The 23,079-nt window shown below is 34.2% G+C and overlaps 1 protein-coding gene across 17 annotated transcripts in view; it reads left to right on the forward strand.

Annotated features, from left to right (window-relative positions):
* Positions 1 to 22,861, forward strand: part of LOC134533079 (inositol hexakisphosphate and diphosphoinositol-pentakisphosphate kinase 2) — a 98,410-nt gene extending 75,549 nt beyond the window's left edge. For all 17 annotated transcript variants that reach the window (XM_063370303.1, XM_063370299.1, XM_063370310.1 and 14 more), the window contains 4 exons: positions 12,061 to 12,288; positions 12,706 to 12,927; positions 15,144 to 15,288; positions 16,677 to 22,861. In XM_063370303.1, the coding sequence (XP_063226373.1) occupies positions 12,061 to 12,288; positions 12,706 to 12,927; positions 15,144 to 15,288; positions 16,677 to 17,883 (1,802 nt within the window). In that variant the 3' untranslated portion in view covers positions 17,884 to 22,861. The remainder of the gene's footprint in view (positions 1 to 12,060; positions 12,289 to 12,705; positions 12,928 to 15,143; positions 15,289 to 16,676) is intronic.
* The last annotated feature ends 218 nt before the right edge of the window (positions 22,862 to 23,079 follow it).

Here is a 23,079-nt window from a genome sequence, read left to right on the forward strand (position 1 = left end):
AGCAATAATCGGCAGATACCGATTCAGTTACCGATTATAATGAAATTTTTTTAAGTGTAATAATGCACACAAAAATTTTTATTCCCAAGTGATTTGAATAACAAGATTAGGTAAAATTGAGAATACAGTTATAATAACAGTATAAAAATATATAAAATACACTATTAAATCATTGCAAAGTGTAAATTAATTTAACTTCTATTTAAATATTTGTTATTGTAAACAACTTGAACTACAGTCTAATAATTGTAATTTACAATGGGTAAGTTTTTGTTGCGGAAAACTAGCATTATTATCGACTATCACATAAGGTTGCATCAAGAAATTACCGTTTAGCAATGTAAACATGCTGCTTTATTTTGTTCACTTGAGTTAATAGAAAAATGTTTCCACACTTCACTTTTTTTCTCCCTACTCGCCATCTAACTATAATTATATAAAAATGACAAAAAACCAATTCTAGCACATGTTATTTTATTTATGATGACTGAATATATAAAATTATAAATACTTTTTCACTTTTCACGTCCCATACAAATAACACAACAACGGATAATGTTACCAAAGACGCCTATAACGAGTTGGTAAAATGCAGTGATAAACTGTAGAAGGTATCGGGACCACGATTTTGAACCGCTACTACGACTCGAAAAGATCGATTGTCATAGAATCCACTGCAACTGTTTGTGGTATTTTGATTGCGTGCCATCTATTTTACGTCTCTGGCTATAGTTAATGAACAAGGCCACTAAAGAAACAAAAGACGAAACGTAAATAAACGTGTAGGAAAAATGTATTTTTTATTGTTGGAGGCAATGAGATTTATTAAACTTAACGAAATATCTGTAATTATGATATGACGGGGTTAGATGAATTTTGTAATATATACAAATATTACGGTATTTCGTCCTAAAATGTGTAACAAAATATTACAGGGTAAAAACCTACTTACGCCGGGACGTAAATAATCGGCAAAGTAATCGTTAAGATAATCGCCGATTACGATTAATCGGTAAGTACCCATAATCGCCGATTACGATTCATCGGTATCCGCATCGGTGCACCACTTATAACTATGCTTAATAATTTTTGTTTGAGATAGTGTTAACATCGCACAGATATGCACAGAGACTTGAGATGATGGTACCTACGAACCACAACTCAGAGCTCATAGATATAAGTCATGCAGGATGCTGGGATCGAACCCACGACCCTTGCTACACGAGTGTTTTGCGGAGTAAAATTGAATATTAAAAAGAGCTTCAGTTTTATTCACTCAGTCAAAGCTTCGCACAGGCCTACTAACAACCAAAGACTCTGAGGACTCTACTATGTTTAATGAAATAAATTGTTATTGATGTCAAATTTTTCTTAGTTGTGGAAATTGATTCTTTTGTATTTCGGAACTTATATTTTTATTCGCACAACATTTTTTCTTTAATTTGACCACTTTTCTAAACAAACTACATATACAAAACAATACATTGGTTTAGAATTAAGACCACAGTCCTCAGTCTTTTTGACTTTTATATACAAATATCTTACGTAATTTCAATTTGTCATTAATGTGATATACTTGAAAACATAGAAGTCTGGGAAAAGTTTATGGGGTGCGCAGAAATATAAAAAGCAGGGCATTATATTAGAGGTGGTCTTAAGTTTAAAAATCATCTTATTTTTGAGTTACACCTAAAGTTGAATTATAATGAGGATCAATTTATATTTGAGATATTCTTCAATTTAGGTAATATTTTCAGGATTTATATTAGTTGAAATAGTCCAAGTAAAATCGAGACAGTAAGAGGAAAATGAATATTAGAAATGTGCTAGTAAAATGGAACTGAATTGGTAATTAAGAGGGGAAAATGGGGATGAAATTAAAACTTCATTGCTTGGTTCTTCGTGTTTAGACTTAAAGACTAGAATGAATGGATTTGAAAAAAATAGCTATCCTTGATAGTTTTGTGACACTGACATATTTTTAAGGTAAGTGATAACCTATGTGTTTTTCTTGTGTATAAACATAATTTCTATTTTGTGAGTGAAAAAACTAAGTTACCAATAGTATTCCTCTCTTCTACTATGTGTGTGTGGAAATGTTCATTTGCTTTGTTAATTGATATAAAATATTGTGACTTGAAAATATTAACAGCTGCATAATTAAAAAAAAAATGCAAATATATTTTTTTTCTCCAGAAAATATAACTTATTAATTTCGACATATTGGTCATAGTTTACTTTAATTCTACATTTGATTATGACTGCATTATAATTTAAAGATAAATAACCTTACAAATATTGCCATTTTACCAGTATTTGCTCTGTAGTCTGTGATTATTTGCTAATGAGCGTCTCTTACTGACAGTATGATATTGCATAAAGCAGAATTCTCGCTTGGGTAAAATATAGGCAGTGAAGTGCATTCATATGTGGTTACACTTCTGGGTTCTTTCTGTTTCTCCCTTGTCATCAGATTGTGTGTACGTGCTCCACCGCCTGCGCATTTCAACTATTCTGCATTAGTTTTTAATTTATAAACTGATTTTTATATGTAATTTATTACTAATAGTTAAGGGTAGGCAAATTTCATAAATTCTGTTTTAGGTTTATAGCTACTCGTGGTAACATGATTGAAGAAATAACAATTCTTGTTGATGAATTTTCTAACTAAAATTGATACTTTCTCTTTCTACATGTACCGAGAAAATACATATGTAGTTTAACCTACTTGTATACCATTATGAATATCTGTATTTACTGGCTAGACTTTTGTGTAGTGTGACATTAATAATAAATTGTGATTATTCTGGTAAACATTCTTTTGATGTTTGCTGCAAATATCCTTGTAATTCGTACACATAATTAGAATACATGTATTGTTAACAAAAAAATGAACAAAACAGCAGTGAAGTGAGACTGTGAAGATGTTGAATCTCGTGAATGATCATGGGCAATTTTGACTAAAACAAGGATTTATAAAATGTCTATCTGCAAAACAGGTAGAAAATTTTAAAATAAGAATGCACCGATCGGAAGTATGTATTTGTGTATACTGCCAATGCTGCCTAATTAGTTACATTTTTATTAGAGGATTAGAGCTCACTGCATCAAACTACGGTAACTAGATCAATTTCCACCCGGAGAAAGAATTTGTCTTGCCCCTTCCCTCTCCATTTTTTTTTTTCAAACCAACCAAACTTAAACCTTTCATAACATCTTATATTGCCACCACACATTAATTATATTTTTCCAAATATTTTGGATTCAACTTACTTAGTTAATAAATAGGTAGTCTTATTTGCAGTAATTTATTTATTTTTAATACATCACAAGGCTCCATCTGCCCCCCCCCCCCCCCTTATAGTTACGTGCCTGCAAACCCCGCTAATCTGAAAATCAGCTAATCTTATCAGTCAAACAAAAAAATTTGTTTTGTATTTTTTTTCTTGACACAATTATAAATTCGTGTTTTTGGAAGTGTTATAGGCTGTATTTCATGATAACTTTATGCTTGTAGACATGCATTATACTACATTTTTACTACATTCTCTTGTATGACAGCAATTATTTGGCTAATATGAAAATATGGAAATTCGAACAGGTCTTGATCCCAATTACCATGTAGTTTGGATTAGCGGGACTCTACCGTGTGTAATATTTTTTTACTCGTGTCCAGTTTTTTATTAAATAAATTTCAAGTTCTGTCCTGTGTAATTTATTTTGTTTCATGTTCCTCTTTTATATGAAACCATTTCTTAGAAACTTTAAATTTTAAAATTCAATCTTAACTTTGACACTAAAGAAAGTGATTTTCTTATACTCCAGCTTATAAGATTGTAGAATAGTTTTATTGCAAATTAACAGTGATTAATATTTTAATTTTTCTAACTGTAAATTTATAATATAGAATCAATATATTAATGTAGGTAAAGTATACTTTTACATTAGTAATTATTAATATTATAAGCTTACTTTTTTTTGGTTGTAGGAATTAATATTATGTATTACTATATAATTGCTTTTGAATATTGGCCTGCTAGTAAACATAATAATGCATTATATGGGTTTTGCTCGTGCATTTTGGGAACTAATGTTTTTGATATTGCTGTTTTGTGGTAAGTTGGTTGGCAATGGATGCAATGGACAACTTGAAATAAGGCAGAGCCTAGAAGTTCAAGTAACTGCCAGTGGAAGTGCCACTGTCAACTGTGGGACACAGAATGTAATAAACAAACATCAGCTGATAATGGACTAACCTGCACTGAAGAGTTGTAGACAAAATCCTCATTGAAATTGAATTAATTCTATGGTGGATCTGTTTTTAGCTTTGCCAAGGGCTTGGGTAGTAAAAGATTTTTCGAAAAAAGACTATAGTAGTTTGGAAATGTAGTGTTTATGTGTAGATCACCTTTATAATAAATTTTGGGTGATAACTAACAAAATAGTTTACAGCAAAATAAATATGCCATTAATTAATCCAGAAAAAACCATTAGTATATACCTACAATTAAGTTATCTTGGAACCTAAAATACATTTTTTTGCTGTAAAGTATGTATTAGTGAAGCTGAAGTGGGCTTAATAATGGCTTGAAGAACTTATTTTCCTCATATTTGGTTGTAATTTTAACTTTCATATCTTGTATTATTATAAAATCTATTAAAGTTCTACAGAAGTAACTTATGCTAGCTCAAACATGTTGTCCGTTTGAATTTTTCCGAGAATCGCATGTTACTACAAAATACCAATATTTTACCCTTTCCATTCATGCACGACTAATTTTATGATCATACAATGCAGAAGTGTCTCACCTTTCTGTAAAAAATATTTCCAAAAATTTTATTTTTGAGTACATAATGTTAATTTATTTCCTCTAAAACCAGTGTTTTTTAAGTCCTACTAGTCTTTGAAATACTTAATAGTGGGAAGGATGATGAAATCCAGCAAAATTGTGAGGTAAAACATTATAAACCAGAAAAATGTTGTACTTAGTTACAGTAATATTAAAATTTGCTGTTACACTGAAATCAGAACTACCACTTTCAGAATGTTATCTCTATTTTTTTTTACGGAAATTACTCTCCAAATTACTGCTTCTAGACCATGCTGCAGTTGTTGACGTGTACAGCTTTTCATGTTAAAGCCATTACTTAGAAACTAATAAAGTTTAAAATTCATTCTTAACTTTGACCCCAAAGAAAGTGATATTCAAACACCCCTGCTTATAAGATGGTAGATTGTAACCGTTAAATGAATCTGGGGAAATTAAACTATATAAACTTTGCAAATTTATTTGCTACTTTTTGTTTGTCTACTACTGAGCAGTGTTACAAGTATATAATTTGGTAGTACCAGCCGTTAGGTTTATGATGCTTGTACGAATGCTTGTGTTTAAATATCTATGGGCCTTGTTGTAGATGTACTGTAGAAACTTTAAACTATTTTTTTTTTCAGTAACTAGTTCTCAGATGTGAGCAACTTTTCACGTTCTAGACCTACTTATATTTGATCTTTTACAAAGTATTCTGTTTAGGGTTTTAGTTTCCTTGGCATTCTGAAAGTAAAAATACTGGGAACTGTATTCGTCTTTAAAAATTTACTGCCACAATCAACGTTTCTGTAATCTACGACAAAGTATTTTGAGCACACATGCATGTGTGCTGAGAATTGGTCTAGTGTGAACTTTTATTTTTTTTTATAATTTAAAAAGGTTCTGTTTTCATGAAAGGTGTAAAATGTTATTTCAGGCATAAATCATAACCTCTTACAGTTAAGAATAACATTGCACCATAATTTAAACATCTTGCATGGAAAATTTTAAATGCTTCATTTTGTGTCCCATAGTTCCTTCCCTCTTCACGTGTATCAAGTGACACCGTGACAACAGAGGGCGAGTATCTCTAGTCATCCATTGCCTTGTTTTCTAACTTGTCTCTTTTATTTTGTTTTGTTTTCCACTTTCATGCATTGCATCTTGGTTTATATCTTGGCTACCACAGACTTGAATTATTGTTCTCCTGTGATGAGTTTCTTTTAAGCTGTTGTGTGTTACTATTTCACTCTTCTATAACTTTCTAAATGTAATTATTTGAGTAAAATGAAGTGTGTGATCGGTTCTGGATATAATCCTCTTGTTTCACTTCTGACTGTGACTTGTTCATAATTGACTATGATGTGTTCGTAATTGTGTACATACTGCATCATTATTTGTCAATTTAAATACTCATACAGACTCAATAAACATAGGCAATTCCAAGGAATTGATTTATCATTAATCATTTTTTGTGTTAGAAAATTTTGGAAATAAATCTGGATTTTTATACTACATATTGTTGGAATTCAGTTGACACAAGACAATTTAATTTTTCTGTGGTTGGTAATGAGGGTTTATGATTACTGTTTTTTTTTTTTTTTCAAATCATTTTGACTGTCTAAACATAGACAATGTAAAAAGTAGGATACTTTGTATTCCCAAGGAGGTTAGTTAATGCAAAAATATTTAATTCATTATTAGTTATTTCTAATTGGATTATCCTTGCTAAGCTTAAACACTTTTTACAGCAGTTCAATTTTTTTTTAGAGGTTTTGGCTACGGATGCTCTTTTTATTCCAAATGTATTCGTGGGAAAGAAAGATTTTTTAGGATTGGCCACAATCAATATTAATGTTTCACAGTATTACACATAACATTTGAACTTAATGTAATTCTATCTGACTAGCTACAATCGTACTTTGTGATAAGCATTTATACAAGTCTGGTGTTAGTATTGAGCATATTTCGTGTTTAACTCTTGCTTAATACTATGTAATTGCTGAAACCATGATGTTTTCGGCCACTCATAAGCTATTAATGTCCTACTACAAAGTAATTTGAAAACTGTATTTGATAAACTAGAAAATCTGAGCGATTATATTGTGTCAAATATTATTTTCTTTTATTTATTATGTTTTCACGATGGCGATTCGCTTTAAACATCATGATGACTCATATCGAAGGCTAAAAAATTAATTTATTTAATTGAGAGATTTCTGTACTATATGGATTTTACTCTTTAGGTACTGTTTTTTTTCCTTATGATTACATACTATCAACTATGGCAGCATTAATTCGTAAAGGAATGGGATTAAATTATGTTTGTTGTAGTCAGGTCGCTGTGCTAGTTTTGGGTTATGTAAGTGCGTATCACTATTACTATCCATGTGTAAATACTATGTTGATTGTGTCCGAAACTTTAGTCTTTGATGCCAGGAGGGAAAATACACGAATGAAACTCATCTGTAATTAGTTCCGACACTTGACCGAGATGCAGTGAGGTGTAGTGTTGTCAGTGTGATGTGTACAAGTGTCGTGTGTGGTCTGTTGTGGGGCAGGCCGGCCCATCTGGACAGAGACCGCCGTGTCGCTGGCCCTGCGAACGTGGCCGGCACATTTTGGTCGAGCGCCAAAAGTGCTTGCCACGGCAGGCTGTGCTCAGTGCCTAACTGCCTTCCGCATTCGCGCAGTTCAGAACTTTCTGATCCTCTTTGTCCCTTCCTTTCTCATTTTCACTATCTTCCGTTCTTCTTGTTAATTAAAATATTTAACCTTTTTTTAAAATCCCTTACCTGCTACTTACCAATTTTTTTTTTGTGAAATTACTTTTCAAGCATCAGTTATAAAGAGCTAAGCTTGGAACAGGCTCAGCAATCAACATTAGACCTCAGCATAAATATGTGTGGGACATGTTCCATGTGATTTTCTTAAATGAATCTCACATTTAGAATTTTTTTAATTTCACCACGCCCATCCCACTTCGATTCGTTTGCTCTGCCGGTGTGTAAATTAAATTTCGGAATCCGTGAGCGCACTGCCAGAGTCAAATGTCTTGTGACATTCTCAAACCTCCATCTGACTCTCTTCCTCTTCATCTGTTGGTGTGTGTTCTGTCTTTCACTGTAATTTATTATTAGGCTATTAGTGGTGGTAGCTAGTGCTATGATTCTAATGCAACAGAAAAATCTTGGCTTGTTTTAAGGTAGAGTACTAGAAAAATATTATGCTTTATACAACAAATAACAGGAATGAATTATGTGTGAAAATTAGGTTGAATTTGTAAGTGTATCACAAGCAATTCCCTGGAGCTTATGCAGCTGCTTGTGTTCTGTTTATAAATAGTTGTGATGGACCTAAAATATTTCTGTACACAAGAAATGTTTTAAAGATCTCTATGAAGCATTTTTTTTTTTTTTTTACATATTTTAAAGCTAACTGCATACTTAATTTGAAAGATGTAATTTTCAGTTTATGAAACTGACACCTCACTTATAGTTGTGCAGAGAAAGCAAGCGTGGTGTGATAGTCCTTGTGCCCAAATTTTTATATAATTTTAATTTTGAGGGGGGGAATTTATGTTTATTTAAATAAAAGTTTTTTTTTTTTCATCAATATTGTATGAAAATAATAAATATCAGCATTTGGGGCCATAAATTTGTAGATATTTTAAGGCCAAACACTGACTTATTAAACGTGATGTTCTGTAACTGCATCCTTCTTTGTGCGATAGCCACTCTTGAAAAGTCTTTCTGGGACCGTCCCTAAAACAAAGGCTGGCTTTAGCAGGACATCCAGGATGATAGCAGGCCTTAAACCATCATAAATTGATTCTTGCTAAGGGTTATGGTCAGATGGTTGCTTGTACTGGCATCGCAGACTCTGAACATAGCGTGTTATCAACACACAATCTATGATGACTCGTAAACACTGCTAATGATCATCCTCTGTTTCACCTAAATGTACTGTGTCACGATGTGCATATTCTGATTTCAGAATAAACTAAATGTGTTAATCTCTTATTCCTGATTCTGTTAATCTCATGTGCAAAGCAGCTCATGCTTTTAGCATTTCATTGGTTAAAAAATGAAAACAAACAAGATTTTACTGTTTCTGTAGTACTAACATGCATGAGATTATGTTTGTTATCTTTGCATGATTCTTAAGAGTGTAGTTAAAGTAGCAGGATATAATTATTTTGCATGTATGTAGTTCTTAGTATGTAATTAAGAAATAAGTTATCTTTTAGTAATTTTTAAAAATTTTCTTTGAGCATTTTAAGAATAACCATGTACAATTTCATTTACTCAGTGAACATTTAGAATATAATGAAACCTTATTTGATTTCTCATTAATATAGAACTGCTTTATGTGAAACTCTTCTTAGTCCAAAGATGTACACAGTTAACAATAAAATAAAGTACAAATTTCAGTGTTAGAAGATGATATGTATAATACAAAATGTGATTAGTATAACATTACATGTAATACACTACCATACAAACTTGTTGTCACCCTATAGGACAACAGCTTTATTTGTATCAAATAGAAATAGATGCATATATGTGTGAAAAAAATGTATAAAGGAATGAATGACTTGTCAATATCGAAGTCATTAGACACACTGAGTGGTGATGAGATCAGACTGAAGCATTGATTGAATGAATAAGTGGGGAAAAGAGAATATCCCGAAAACACTCTCCAACCCATGGCAAAGCTTTCCACTGGTGAAAATACCTGGGTTTTATCCCCGCAGACAATATCATAGTTTGAAATCACTATAGTTATTGTTAATTTTATGCAATATCTTAATGTCTACAAACAGATTTATATATTAATCATAAATTCATATTCCGTTAATGATACGTATGTATCTGAATTTTACTAACGTGGACTACCTAAATGCAAGCGATACAAATAAATGTGTATTAATTTGAATCACAATCAAATATCCTTGATCTTTAGCCTGATCCTTGTCAATAATATATTGTTTCAAAGTTTGAACAAACAAATGCATATTGGTTTTCTTTTTCTGGCTGGAAGTGTTGGTTTCTTGGTTATATTGTGATTATGGAAATAGCAGTACAAACTGTACACAATATTGAGCAGGAAAACTTTTATAGTTGATTCTGCATGTTTTGTATGTTTGTTGAGATGTGTATTACTAGTAGGCCTAATGTGTGTTGTAATTTCTGCCGTTCAAAATTTTAGGTGTAGAAAATTGTTGAATAAAATTGTTAGGTGTGACAGTGAAAACCCAGGGAAACTTGCTGAAGTTAGAATGTAGGAACTTGTTAGGGCTGGCTACAGTTGACAAGGCTGCCAAAGTAACAAGTAGACCTGTGCGAAGCTTCGACTGAACGAGTCAATCGAAGCTCTTTTTAATATCATATTTGAATTTGCCAAGAAATTTACTGGTTATTTTGTTGAAGCTCTGGTTTTGGAGCAAAGATTCGAGTCTAATGTGAAGCTTCTCATATGTTGCAAAGCTTTTAAACATTGGAAGCTTAAGATTTGCTCATGAAAATATTTCTAATTTTTTCTCTCTATATGTTTTGCTTGAATAAAGTTGGTTACTTAAATCAATCTGTTTGCTTTTATGAATGATTATTATTATTATGCAAGGTTATTTTATAATTTTTTGAATGATATATATATAGCCAATTAATCACTTAATAAATTCAAACATTACAAATGTTAAACGATTATATATTTTTTACTTCAATCCTGTGTTTGATAAAATAAGAGTAAGACAGCTTTGCCGAGAACAATATTTGCAATGCGATTCAACTTCGAAATATTTTAAACATTGTTTGATATTCGCTTAGCACAAAAAAACCAGTAATCGCACAGGCCTAGTAACAGGCATATTTTGTTTAGTTTGTGGAATGTTGCTCCTCACTGGGTGTTAGAAAAGAGTCGTTCATGAAGTAGACCGTAGGATTTGTTTATAGACCATGGTCCTTGGCCTGATCTTAGTCAACAATATATTGATTCAAAGTTGAACAAGCAAATGTGTATTGGTTTTCTGTGCTGGCTTTCCCCATGTAACTTTTTTTTGTATCAATATTCAGAAATTTATTTATTTTATGGCAGTTTTGCTGCCCAGGGTAGCACCAAATTAGTTTTTATTTATATTTTTAAGTTTTGTCATGTTTTTTAAAATTTTAAGTCCAGATTGTTATTAGCTGTTATGTACATAGTAAGGTCAAGATTATTGATGAAATCAGATTTACTATTATCACTCTACTTTTCTGCACTATGCCTTTGATTTCATGTAGCAATCTGATAAAAGCTATAGTACACCTTACATAGATGAATTTGGGAAAACAAATTTTTTTTTTTTTTTTAGAAATTAGCAGCTTGCTCAGAGCAAGGCTGTTGTGGGTAGTTGTAATTGTACATTATTTTGTAGACTTTTAAATGATTTGCACTAATGGAATGGACACTTTAAGGAAGGAAGTAGTATATAAAAGTGATAACTAGTTAAAAGAAGTACATTTCATGTTATGCCAACCATATTCTTAAAAAAAAAATTACTTAAACATTTATGAATCTTACGATTTGAATTTTTTGCATATTAACAAGAAGATAAAATAATGTACTCTAAGAAATAAAGATGAGAGATTCAATGTTGTGTTACTGTTGATCAATAATTTTATTACTAGTTTAACTGCAGAGGATTGAATATTGTTGTTTTAGAATAAACATAGGTGGATAACAAATTATATGAAACCATTAACTATTTTTACATCAGAGAAAAGACTTTAAATTAAAACCTTTATTTTTTTGTCCTTTATTCATTGTCATCTGATATCAACTATGTATTGTATCCAAAATTTGTGAGAATATGGTGGTATCAAAATATTTTCAGTTTCTAGCATCAAAAAAGTTTGGTCTTGACTCATCCCTGGTAGCAAATATATTGTGTTTGCACTTTTTTTTTCCATTTATGTGTCATTATTTTAAATCACTGTTTCATGGTGTGTTTTATCATTTTAATTAATAGCTTCAATGTGGTTTTTCTTTTTTCTATTAACCCTTCTGTACACCTTGCCTTGTAACTGCTCACACCTTCTGTAACCGACCGTCCTCGCGGATGTGGCGGCGGTGTCGCGACGCCCAGACCCGGTGTTAGTGCCCGACTCGCCGGGCCACTCCCCCTTCCCCCTGACCCACTCGCTGTCCGCCTCGTCCGTCCCCTCCCCGCGCGCGGCCGACCCCCTGGCTAACCGGGACGGCCGGTGCGCAGACGCGACGGCGGCGGTGAGGCGCCACCGGCACAGCGTCTCTGGCCAGATGGGCTACCTCAAGATGCTGGGGTTCGGGGTGGCCCCCGGCGGGGGCCTGGTGGTGCAGCACAGCCGTCGCATCGCCAACGGGGGCTCCACCAGCAGCCTGTTCAGCACCGCCGTCATCAGCGGCTCCTCCAGCGCGCCCAACCTGCGCGACCTCGTGCCCAGCGCGGCCTCCGTGTCGGGTATGTGCCTGTTGCCCAGGACATTGTTTATTCTACTATCTTAATATTTTTGGTCATTCTAGAAAGAATTAAAAAAAAATTTTGTGCTTTTCTCCCCCTGAGATTTGCCACTCGTACGTCGGTTCTCATTTGCGCCAATTGATTATATAATATTTTTTTTCCACAGAGATGTTTGCAAGCTACCCATAGGATTATTGCAGCAGTACATTGAATTTCAGAAATTCATGTTTAAAACTAAAAAAAAATTATCTCAGTTATCAAATAACTGTTTGCTGTGCAACCCGCAGAAATAAATTACTACATACATGGTCATATGAGATATGTTGAGTTATTGAATAACAACCATCAATGTGGTGGACTTGAGAAGGTGTTCTAATGTGGTATGTGGAGCTGAGCCAGAAGGGGGTGCGGTTGCAGCGATCGAGGGCTGCGGAGGGGTGCCGCCGATCCGGCCGCTGGAGACCCTGCACAACGCCCTGTCCCTGCGGCAGCTGGACATCTTCCTGGAGGCCATGGCCTCGGCGCCCCTGTTCCGCACCCCGGCCTCGTCGCCCCCCAGGTTCCCGTCCACCCCGCTGTCCTCGGCCACGCCCGCGCTCGCCCACCACCCGCCGCTGCGCCTCCAGTCGCCCAGCAACAGTGAGTCCGTTATATCAGTCCTTTGCACCAGGGGATTAGTTAGGGACGTGGTGGGCAGTGGCGTAGCCAGGATTTGTGTATGGGAGGTTCCTCCCCTGGGAAAAATTTGTATTTTAAGGTGTAAAACAGTGCTATTTTAGCAGTTTTCGGTACTTAAATTTAAATATTGTAATGGTAAAAATTCTATTAATTTTTAATATGAAATTTGTTTGAGTGATGAATAAGAAATTAATTAAAGATTTGGTGCTAAATGGGGGGGGGTTGAACCCCTAAAACTCTTTCCCCCCCCTGGCTATGCCCCTGGTGGTGGGGGACCCAGGAGAGAAGCGGTATAGTTATGTACGTGATGGGGGTACCGGTAGAGGAGATGACAGGGAAGAGGTAGAAATGATACAGCATACTTGCATACTTGCACACTTTCATACTTGCATACTTGCACATATATATATTTTTTTTTGGATCTTAGATCTCAGCCAAAGAGAATTGTGTTTCCTTTACCTAATAATATAATAAGCAAGAGGTTTCACTTCCGTCATGCGTGGACTCCACACGCACATGTTTATTAATGAGGAATGTTTTTTACAGTTGAATTTTAAAAAAAATCAAATATATTAAAACATCCCAGGGAATAGTGGACTTTTTATATCTACGTGTAAAATTTTAAGTATTTGTTTTCTTTAAATTAATTGATGATTTTTTGAAACAAGTTTTACATGTACATATTATTATCAATTACGTGATATATGCATGTCAAGTTTCTATGAATGACACATGTGCGAACTGACATTAAATATAGACCACTTGGACATATAATTCTTGCCATTTCTGTGTATGAGGTATATGTCGGACAATGATGACGAAAAATTGCATTAGTATAGCCCATTGAGAATTACAGTTGTCCTTCCGAAATAATCTCTCTGTATCTCTATGTAGCTTAGTTGAGGTAATTTTCTTATTCTGTCTCAGCTTGTTCTAAATCATCAAAGGGAGGGGTTCGTATCCCACGGACCTCTTCCCTGGCTTCCCTCGTCTTGTAAACAGTGCAGTTGTCCACAGGCCATGATGATCACAAAAAAGTAACCAAACTGAAGGACAGGTCACAGATACCATGAAAAAAATTCTGAAATAAATTTCACGTAACTGTGCTATAAGTCAAGAAACTGCATGTTCCAACACTCTTTTCCCAACTAGCTTTTCATTTTTATGACGTCTCACTTCAGTTTATAGTTCAACATTAAATATGCAGTAGGAGACTGTCCTCTTAAATCTCATAGAAATAACCTGTGAAAAGATCCAAGATTTAAAAAAAAAAATCGACATTTTTCTGTGAATGAGAGGTCCAGTTCATATTATATTTTGCATATTGTATATAAAAAATTACCCAGTGGTGAAAAATTTTTTATGAAGTCCTGCAACAGTTTAGAAATCATTTCACCAGTTGTTTGTTAACACCCTGACTAGTGATGGATCCAATTGGGGGTGCTAGAGTGACTGAAGTCACCCCTTTCCCATCGGATTGCAACTTGCACGGTATGAAATTACATTTTCTGGGGAGAAAAAATTGCTGACCTATGCCAAGGAACTATTTCAGCTTTTATTTACCATTTAGCCATCAGGGTGAGAAACATCACATATAACATGTACAGTACATCTTTTGCGTGTTTGAATGATTTTATTTTTTTATATTCTAATTTAAGAATTCTTCATTGCTGGTTTTTTGGAGCACACGTAATTCCCACATTGAATTGCAAAAAAATAATTGAAACATAATAGTGTTACAGTTCATTAGGAGACCTCGAAAATTTGCGATATCAGTGACCTCTAAGTTAGACTTAGTGTTACTGTGCTTTGTTGAAGCTTAATCTCTCGTTCATTAACTGCTGTTCTTGAGAGCAGACATTTTATTCTTGAATGATTTAAATGATATTTGATCGTAAGTGGCTGTTGGTTTGCAATAGGGGCGTGTCAGATCAACTGTGAACTATTTGAAGATGGCGCAAAAAACATGCAAATGTTTTGGAGTTAACAGTGCCATTAAATGAACGTGCCAAATTTCCAGGTCTCTACAGGTCATCTGCACCTGGCTCTTAGAAGGCCTAGGAGCATAGTTTTATAAGTCTGTACACATTTTCGTGTAACTCTGATGTTTGTCGGCTTGTGTGTGCATGGTTGGTTTGCACTCTCTTTTTTGTGGTACGTTTTGTGTGTTTAAAAAGGTTTTGGGTGGAGTGGGCCACCATCATTTGTGTCCAGCAGTGGTCCCTCGTCGCCGAACGCCCTCTCCGACTTTTTCTCTCGTGGGGGCGGCACGTCAGAGAGCAGTGAGATGTCTCTCTCTGCGAGCCTCATCAGTAACGATGGGTGAGTGTAGAAGTTGTTACTGACAGCTTGGGCTGTGTGCGTATCGACGTTCACATAATGTATTTGGGAGGTCAATTGAATGACAGCTGGGGACAAATATTATCTTGGGGTCTCTCTTTCGCTTTATGTTATTTTTAACATAAATTTTATGCAAATTAAGAAATAATTTCATTGTTAAATGCAAGGAAATATATATATATATATATATATATATATATTTTTTTTTTTTTTTTCCTGAAATTATTTACAAATTAAATATTTAGTATACACTTTGGAGCACTTTAGAGCAAGTTTGATTTAAAATATTTTTTTGGACATACACCATTGATGGTTACACTGTTTGTCAAAATATCCATCTGTAACAGGCAAAAAAGATGTACAGTAGAACCCTGTTATAACGTTCCTGCTTATACTGTCATATTTTTTTTAAGAACCAGCATTTTCCCCATAAGGACAATGTATTTATTTCCTGCATATAACATTTAATGAATGGTGTGTTTCCTGCTTATCGCGTTTGCTTTCTAACATTCAATAAATAAATAAATAAATAAATAAATAAATAAATAAATGGTTTGAATATCCAACTATTCCAACACTTATTCTATTGGTGAAGATTAACTTCACGCACTACACTATGTATGTTTTTGTTTATAATCACTAATATACCATAGAATTAGATTGTTGAAATAGGGTTGTGTGCAAAAACAAAATGTAAGTGTGCGAACACTAGTGCTAATGTTATTGCTGGCTAATGCTGTGTATTTGATAGTATGTACATAATGTTTGTAGTTATGTGTTTGTTGGCACCCTTGTCTTGGAAAAAAAAACTTCCATTCATTGCCATTCTAGTGTGTTTTCAGATGTACGTATGTATTCCTACAATATTTTGTAGCCAACTATTCCATGATGGCAAAACAAAAATATTTTTCTATTGCTGATAAAGAGATTAATTTTTTCATTCGTAGATAGGAATCCCATATTTACGATTTTCAAGTAGTGAAGGAATTTGAAATGGGCATTCTCACCCTAAACGTTATCATCTCAAGAAAATTTTACAGAAATTTGGCAGTCTCTCTTTAAAGTCAAATTAGAAGCTGCAAGCACGACGAAGTTGAAAAATGGTTGGCTTGCTTAAGAAAATTCAAGCATCGAGTGTACCCATCAATGGTTTTAACATTAAATTTTGTTTACACAGCTTGATGAGTTCATTGGTAAAAAGTTCAAACAATAAGTGCTAAATTGATACTATGTCCTGCTTATAACATAATCCTTAAATTTTAAGATTTGTTAAGGAAATGTAAAATCATTGAGAATTTGGCAGCCATAGAAACCACCAGTTCTAAAGTCGGGAAACTTGTACTTGAGTGGTGGTCCTAACATGTTGTCAGTTTCAATGGCTTCACGGCGTCACTGGCTCAGATCTTCCCGGCAGTGCTGGATCAGGATCTCAGCAGCGTGGGTATTCTTCTGGAGGAGAGCAACTCTTATGCTGCAGGCAGAGACGCCCGCGGTAGCATCGGATACGTGGACTTCTATACGCAAGGAGGAGATGCTATCGGCAACCCTGACAACCAGCTCTCGATTGTTGCATCGAGAGAGGGAGACAGCGGGGAGGTCACACCTGTGTCGGTGTCGGCCAGCTCCGAGTTTGACTTTCGGACGGGGGGCGGCACCAGATTTGAAGGAGACGATAAAGCGGAAAGCTGCGAAAGCGTAGAAGCCGACTTCGTCGTCGAAGAGCTCCCAGAAGAACCGGGAGCAGAGGAATGCCTACAGCCGGCAGACGCTTGGCAAGAGGAACAGTCTTCCGAGAAATCGGACGAAGCAGAAACTGGCAATTCCAGCCTCGAAGTGGATCTCAACGAAGAGGAGGAACGTACCATCACCTCGTCAATGACGACAATGTCGCCTGCAAGGAAGAGCATCTTCCAGGTGTTCGGCAGCCCATTGGCGAAGCAAGGGATCAGAGACCACAACAGGTTGTCGACTTCGGTCGAGGCATCCGACCGAGTGGCGGTGCCGGATGTGCCGTCGGATGGCTCTCAGCCGGGCGAACAGCCTGCTTGTGCTACAACTCACAGTCCGTCAAACTTGCAAGTCATCAAAGAGTCTGAAGATGTGGTCGAGAAAGAGGAGGTCCCTGTGTTCATGGAGCCTCAGTCCATTCGAAGACTGAGTTCCGGCAGCCCTCAGTCCAGGCTGCTCTCCAGGAGCCCCATCGTGTCCTCATTCACCAGAGACCACAAGCTGTACACCTCAAAGATGCAGGATGTGTCCGAGTCCCCTTCTGATTCGTCGGGAAGCGTGGTGACCCTCAAGTCCTTGCCCAGTGACGAGTTTGTCAAGCCTTTTATCAGCAGCGAACCCCAGTCGCAGTCGGACGTCGCCACGTCGCTCGACCTGCTGGCCTCAGACTCGAATGCTCGAAGGAAAGGGAAGGACTCTGGGCAAGTATCGGAACCCGTCAGATGTGTGCGAGTAGTAGAGACCAGCCAGCCAGAGTGCTCCACGCCCATTCTCACGCTTGCCAGCAGTCTTACGGACAGTCCTAGAGTCCATCGAGGGTTCAAAATTCCCAAGAAAGATGCTCAGTGATTAAATATATTCTGAAAACCTGCTATAACAAGTATGGTCATCATGACAAATGTGCTGTAGCTTTGAACAAGAATGATCAAGTTATACAGTACCAGTGCATGTAGTCATTCAATGTGATTACCAATGACTTTTTTTTGTCAGTCATTGTTATAGCAGGCTTACACTTTGTTTCTAAGATTGTGATCTCAACATGTGAAACAAACCCTGATATTGTTTGTTTTTTAATTTGTGAATGGAAATCATTTTAGATGTACTTTGAAAGTTTACAAGAGCGAAAATAATATATAAAAAAGAAAAAAGGTTATCAGTATTTTCATACATTTAGTAAGTGTGTACAAAATATGTAGTTTAATTTTTATTGGAGATGTGCTATTTGTGCTTTTTTTTTTTACATACATAGTTCAATCATTTAGTTATAATATATTTTTAACAGCCACTGCCTCAACTAGTTATCTACATAGTGTTCATTACTTCCTTTTAATACATTTCAGAATGTTTTCAGCATCTTTGGTGCCTGCATATTTTTGAAGTATTTTATGCTCAATAATAAAAATTTTCCTTGTTTAAAGCAAGAAGCAAAAATTATTATACATTATGTAAATTAGCATTCATTGATGATTTTTTTTACAATTGTTATTCTGAAATGAATCAAATTCTAAGCCCATAATAATTTAACAGGGAAGACTGTGTGTTTCTGCCAATCTCAATCTGTAAGAAAACCCAAATTATTTATATACTATGCCCTAACGAGGTAAAATTTTAAATAAACTACAATAATCTCTTCTGGTTTTTATGTTGCCTCCTTAACTACTGTGTATTTGTAACAGATTCCAACGTTGTCAAAAAAAAAGCTGTTGTAAAATTAAGTAACTCCTGCTGTTGATAGCTGATTTTTATGTAGAGTTTAACAAAGTAATTAGATAATTCCTGTATTGACTGTTTACATACGTGCTATAGAATGATTCCAGTAAAATTCAGACAATATTTATAGTATTATACATTGAAGTTGCACTAGAGCTAGCCAATGTGCAGCAGGTAAATTTTTCTGTTAGAAATTTCAGAACAGCCCTATTGTGCTAACCATGGAAACCAATGAATGAAGCAAATTAAATGAGCACGGTTTACTCTTACCTTGCATAATACCAAATACATATGCGAGATAATAATACCAGTCAGCCATAATAAGATATTTCGATATTTGTGTGAAAATCTACTGTTATTGAAACACTACAACACTTGAAAGCATATACATATATTTATATATATGAATTTAGGAAACATTACAACAAAAACACCTTTGTTCCCTCTTATCAAAATGGTTCAAATAAACTTCCAGTACTTCAAATTTCAAGTAAAAAATGTTTGCCATTAGATAATAAAATACATATTTTAACTTAATATTTATGAAATATTGTAGTGCCACTTCTTGCTACTATGTTATTTAATACATCTGTCTCTGTAGACAGTGTGTGTGTGTCTCACTGGCAGGTCACATTAGATACCAAATTGTCAAATTGATTGTATTCAAGTTTATCCTGGAAACCATGCAAAGGTCTAAATTTGTCAACGATTCTCGACTAAGTAAAAAAAAATTGGTGTAGAGGTCTAGGTTAGGTGGTGCAGAAGATAATTTGCATATGATTTAAATAAATTTAGCAAGTACAATTTTTATTTAGTCGCATGAACTCAAGATTTTTTTTTTAAGGTCAACTCAGTCATTTGAAAATTCTAAAATAATTGTGTTATGCTATTGAGCTCATTACCTAAACATACATAAAAAACTTGAAAATATGCTATAGTTTACTTAAATGAAAATTATAAGGATAGCATTTCATCTGCAGTTGGCAGGCAATATAAAGAGTATACAAGTAATAATTTGCTATGGTAAATGTAAATACCCTTTGTAACGTCTTTTTTTTTTAATGTACATAACCAAGAGGCATCTAAAAGGTGTTGCCGAACATGTACAAGGTGTGTGTTGTAGTCTAAGACTGGTTTTTTTTTTTTTCCACAATGGATGTACCACAGAAGAGAAATGGAAGCTACAGGTACTATGTTCCAGTATTCAATTCCAACTAATTGCACTTGAGTTATTTTATCTCAGCTCGTGAATGATCTTGTTATTAGTTTGTGTTTCAAGTTTCGATAGTGGTGAGTAGCCAAATTAGTTAAAATAAAAATAAAAATTTGAAATAAATGTATATATATTTCAATTTCTGAAATATTGCAGCACACTTCGAGTAAACGAGTCCATACAGTCACAAGAAAGATCATATGTGTAAATTCTCAGAAGAATGACAACACATGAAGTGTGTGTAAGGGTGGTGCCTAAATGGAATGAATAGACTTAGGTTAGATCTGTAACAGGTGACTTAATGCACCTGCTAAGCCTTCTTGTGTATCTAACTAACAAATGCATTTGCATTACATTGTACAAAATGAACCAACCAATGTGTCGACAGTTTGTGAAATGTGTAGTCAAAGTAAAAAATAAATGCTAGTGCTGCAAATCAAGAAACTCTAAAATTCCTTGCAAATCAAAAAAATCTAAAATTCCTTTTATTTGAAAGCAGGAAATTTTATTTAGATATTCTTATGTATTGGGTGTTGATTCCTTTCTGCATATCATCCAGTAGGATAGAATGGATTTTACTGGACTAAAATTTTAAGTTATGTTTTATGTTTTTTTGACACTTTTCAGTGTTCTAGTTGTGTAGTTTTATTTGCAGGCTTATTTTTAAAAAAAAACGAATGGCAGAAGGCTCTTCCTTTACTTGTATTTTTGACAAAGTTCCTAAAATATATTTGGCTGAGCTTGGGGGTAGTGACTATGCGATGATGATGATGATGATGATGATGATGATGATGATGATGATGATGATGATGATGATGATGATGATGATGATGATGATGATCATGCATTATATTATTTCTACCTAGTGCTTTTGTATTAAACTCTTAATAGGTACATTGATCATATGCATTTTAAGTTAGTAAATAGTATAAAAATGTATCACTATTGGTGTGTTGTTTAGCATCACAGTCAGATTGTCTGGAAAAAATATTGTATGTTTTATTTAAACATTTATTTTCCTTCAAATAATTTATTTACACAGTGCAATGGTAAATAATAATTGGTTTTGGAAATGTATTTTGTCAATTTGAATACATGAATACACATTTTATGTATTTATTATCTTACATTTAATGAAATTTCATCACATAATACATTTTTTTGTATTCTTTAGTGAGATGTTGGCATCATAAGGTTTATATTAAATCATACATGTATTTAACTGTTCATGTTCCTATTAAGGTATGTTCCTCATTTTAAACTTGCGCAGTATTTTGCTACCTGTAAAGTGTTGGTTATGTTTATTTTACCAATATATTTGCTTCCGTTTGTTAATGTACAGGGCTTATTCAACAGAAATCTCCTTATGATTTCTGTTTTGTTATGCATTGGCCAGAAAAAAAGAAGTTTTTCTAATTCAGGTAGAACATGACATTGTATGTTGCCCAGTGTAGGTTGTTAGGCTTTACAGAGATACAGTGTGAGTAGAAGTTAATCTTCCACATTCAAAGCAAAGGTCAAAATATTCAGCTATTAAATAGACCTCATACTTGTTTGCACTGTTTTTTTGTACTAAGTACTCCTAATTCTGTTAGCACAACACGTAAAAAAGAAGGGGGGAAAAGGGTAAAAATAAGTATTTATTGAAAGGTTAAGTTTAAAATTCTGATTATTGCATCTCACTAATGCAAATTGAGATCCTCAGTTTATTGAGCACCGATTCACTCAGCTGAAGGAGATAAGTTGGCGTCTAGTTGTGAAGTATTTATTTATTTATTTTAAGCTTAGTACCCAATAATAGAGGAGAGGGGGATTTTTTGTAATTCCATCTCTTTCTTGGGGGAGGAGGGTCCATGTTGCCATACAATAATTAACAACAAAAGAAGGGTCATTTTTAATTTTTTTTTCAATTGTTTGAGAAGATTAGTTGCAAATGTTTCCTAGCTACAGCTTTTTTTTTTCACTTTTTATTTATTTATTTATTCAGTTTGGAAAAGGGTTTGGCTGCCCTACATTTCTCCCCCTAACTGTATATGCTCTTGATCAAAGGGTCTTTTTCTTTTTTATATCTCAGGTCTGCTTAATTTTATTAAGTGTGTTAAGATATTTGATTTATTCCATTTGTAAGACAGGTTACGAACAAATTTTGAAATGCAAGTCTGAATGTCCGACCTTGAATTTTTATTTGCTTTTGTATGCTTCAATTAATTTGTGGTTTGATTGATTTATTATTTTGTGAATTTATTCAGTAAATTTTTCCTTGGAAGTTTAATGTTTGGAATGTGAAGTTGTATGAAACTTGTAACTGTGTAAACTACCTGATCTGCCACACATTAAATGCTTGCCATGTTGACCTGTCTCAAATATAACTCGGCATTTTGCCTTGTATGCTAACCATGGATGGCCTATGAACACTGGCAAGATTTTTATTGAACAAGCCTTGTCCATTGCAAAGAATTCTTGAATATTGGTTGCACATGTTAGTAGTATGACAGTTGTAAATTATTTATTCTTAGAGTAAAAATATGTAATTTGTATTGTAGGTTTTACTATCTAAATGTAGGCTGTGATAGGTACGCTGTAATATTGCTCTGATCATTTCAAAAATGATGATAATTTATTGTTGAACGATGGTGTATTATGAAGCAAGTTCTTGTATTTATGTTGTCAACGGTTATCTTACATTGTTAATCATGACATTTTATTATTTTTCCATTGCCATTGTTACAGTAAGATACATAGTTTTTAATAATGTGAGCTGAAACCAGTCAGTCACAGTAAATACATACTCATATTTCTCTAAAATTGATTGTGTTTGAGAGCTTGAACGGGAGTGAGTGTAGCTGGTAAAAAAAAAAAAAAAGTGCATTTAATAGAAATAAAATGTAGTTTTTTTTACAAAAAGTTTGTTTTATTGTATATTTATGCTTCCTTAAGATTTTTTTTCTAAAAATTTAATCGTTGAAAACCAAAAGAAACTCATTCTAAGTAGTAATCATTTAAAACATAATGCTAACGTCACTAAAAATGTAAAAAAAAAAAAAAAAAAAAAAGAACACATTTGTTCATTTATAGTTTGTGTACTGATTTTATTTTTAAAAATGATTGTGATAAGTCTGCAT

The sequence above is a fragment of the Bacillus rossius genome, chromosome 6 (genome assembly GCF_032445375.1).
Source record: "Bacillus rossius redtenbacheri isolate Brsri chromosome 6, Brsri_v3, whole genome shotgun sequence".
NCBI lineage: Eukaryota > Metazoa > Arthropoda > Insecta > Phasmatodea > Bacillidae > Bacillus > Bacillus rossius.